The 2159-nt window shown below is 29.6% G+C and overlaps 2 protein-coding genes across 2 annotated transcripts in view; both read left to right on the top strand.

The window, feature by feature from the left end:
* Positions 1-155: 155 nt before the first annotated feature.
* Positions 156-737, top strand: LOAG_18548 (hypothetical protein; the record flags this gene model as incomplete). The annotated part of the gene is made up of 2 exons (XM_020451211.1): positions 156-185; positions 438-737. 2 exons carry the CDS (start codon positions 156-158, stop codon positions 648-650), a joined length of 243 nt encoding a protein of 80 aa, XP_020305027.1. The 3' UTR covers positions 651-737.
* A 223-nt stretch (positions 738-960) lies between these two features.
* The window catches only part of LOAG_18547 (uncoordinated protein 83), a gene marked incomplete at both ends in the record, with an annotated part of 7396 nt that continues 6197 nt past the window's right edge, over positions 961-2159 (top strand). Inside the window, 3 exons of the mRNA XM_020451210.1 lie at positions 961-1131; positions 1576-1670; positions 1931-2079. Coding sequence (XP_020305026.1) covers positions 961-1131; positions 1576-1670; positions 1931-2079 — 415 coding nt within the window. The remainder of the gene's footprint in view (positions 1132-1575; positions 1671-1930; positions 2080-2159) is intronic.

Raw genomic sequence — 2159 nt, 5'->3', positions numbered from 1 at the left:
TAAACTCTTGGAAATAATACTAAAAGGATAGGAATAAGTCATCATATCACTTTCACCTGTTCACTTAGTTGATCTTGTCATTTTATGACATCTCTCTACGATAATAACAACTTCATCACTGTTGTTCATTGATAAGTTTTACTTATATACTTCAAATGTTTCTTTTATCAAGTGCTGATCTTCGGGTATTTATGATATGTTGCTGATTTTCATTGGTAAATAGCAGGGGAGTTTAAGATGTGAAAAGAATGAAGGATGAGAATGAGAAGAATGAAATTGATAACAATTAAAAAAGTATGGATAAATGAATTTAAGAGTGAATAAAATATGATAACATGATAGAGATTTCCTGAGAGAGAGGAAGAGAGAGAGAGAAAGAGAGAGAGGGGATGATATGGAATATTTTATTTTTTAACAATGATAATTATATTTTGCAGAGTGATGAAGAATCAGAAAGTGATCCGGAATTACAAGAACCACAGGTGAAACGACGACGGCTTCAGAATAGTAATAAGAAACGGAAGGAATATGAAGAAAGGGATGAATTAGGAATAGGAAATAACGACGATATTATACCATTCGCTGAAGAGGAATACGAAAGCATTGATTGCAAGACAATGCCACAAACTGAGTTTGTATCATTACGATAAATATTCCGGAAATGATATAATACGGAAAACAAAACGAATTCCATGAAATGTTGAACTTCCTTTATAGCATTAAATTCATTAATTGTTGTTATTAATATTAAATATTAATTAATGAATATGGTATTATTTAGTAAAATAAATGGATAGTATTATTAGTGAATGAATGAATGGTACTCGTAAAAGGAAATGAACTGATCGAATGAATGAATGAATGCAATTATTATTAAATAATTAATGAAAATTATTGATTGAAAGTAAAAAGACTTTATTATTAAATTCAGGGAAAAAATTTATGGAAAAATGACGAAGAAATGAAATTGGATGAATCAACATGTTCAACAACAACAATAACTACTACTACAACTGCAATTAGTACTACAATAACCAATGATAGTTGTACAATAACGCATCATCATTCCGATGATGAGAATTCCTGGAATGATAATATGAATAATTTGCAAGAAATGAATTCTCATTTAACGTTAGTTTATTGATTTAAAGTAATTATTTTTATGGGAAGATTCCATTCATTCATTTGCCATTAAAAACTTAAATTAATGTGATAGTGTTTATTATTAGAACTGTCAAATTATCATCGATTCAAAAGTTTATCCATACAAGACAGTTACATTTCTTATCCTTTTTTTCCGGATTGATAGTATTAATTCATGATCCTGTAACTGATATCATTTTCTGGAAAATGATGATCATATCTTAGTGAACATATTTTATAGCTTTCGGTTCTATAAAAATAGGTAATATGAAGATGCTGATCTTCCGGATTTGTATAAATCTATCATAGTATTATTTGTACGTCAGGAAATTCTGTATGAATATTGGAATCCTGTTAATTGGATCATTTCACTACTTATCAGTGTTTGAATATATCAGTTTCAACTGAAAATACTACAATAAATATTTTAAGTTGGTTATCACCAACAGATATAGACGAACAACGACAACGAATTCATTATTCACCGGTAAAAAGTTTCTACAAGACGGTACCATTGGATGAAACTGGTAAGTTATTCTTAATTATTCACAAATGCTATTACTTGAAATATGATAACATTTACAGTGCTATCAGTTAGCTGTCACTTTTTATCTTTGATATCGGTGATGTTTGAACTAACTTTGACCGTTAAATAATTTCATAATAAATGTTTGCCATGAAATTGTCAACTAAAAGAGAGAATTTTACTAGATGAAACTAATCTTTCTCTTCTATAAATTCTGTCACATGAAGAAAAGTGGTAAGGTATAAGTGACATATATTGAAGGGGCAACAGATACAGAAGTACCACGGATATCAGTGTCAGGATGGCCTGCTGAAAATATGGGTTATTCAACAGATATGCATGTGCTCACCGATTCCTTAATTGTGAATACGGAAGAGGAACCTGAAATGGATTCTAATAATGATATCAAGGTACGTTTTTTTTTTTTTATTTTTTTCCTTTAAATCTCTCTGTTGGACCGAAGGTTGAATTAACTACTTTCGGTTCCAAC

Source organism: Loa loa (genome assembly GCF_000183805.2).
Source record: "Loa loa unplaced genomic scaffold supercont3.358, whole genome shotgun sequence".
Taxonomy (NCBI): domain Eukaryota; kingdom Metazoa; phylum Nematoda; class Chromadorea; order Rhabditida; family Onchocercidae; genus Loa; species Loa loa.
Note: the sequence above shows the minus strand (reverse complement) of the source record. Positions and strands in the feature narration are given on the sequence as shown.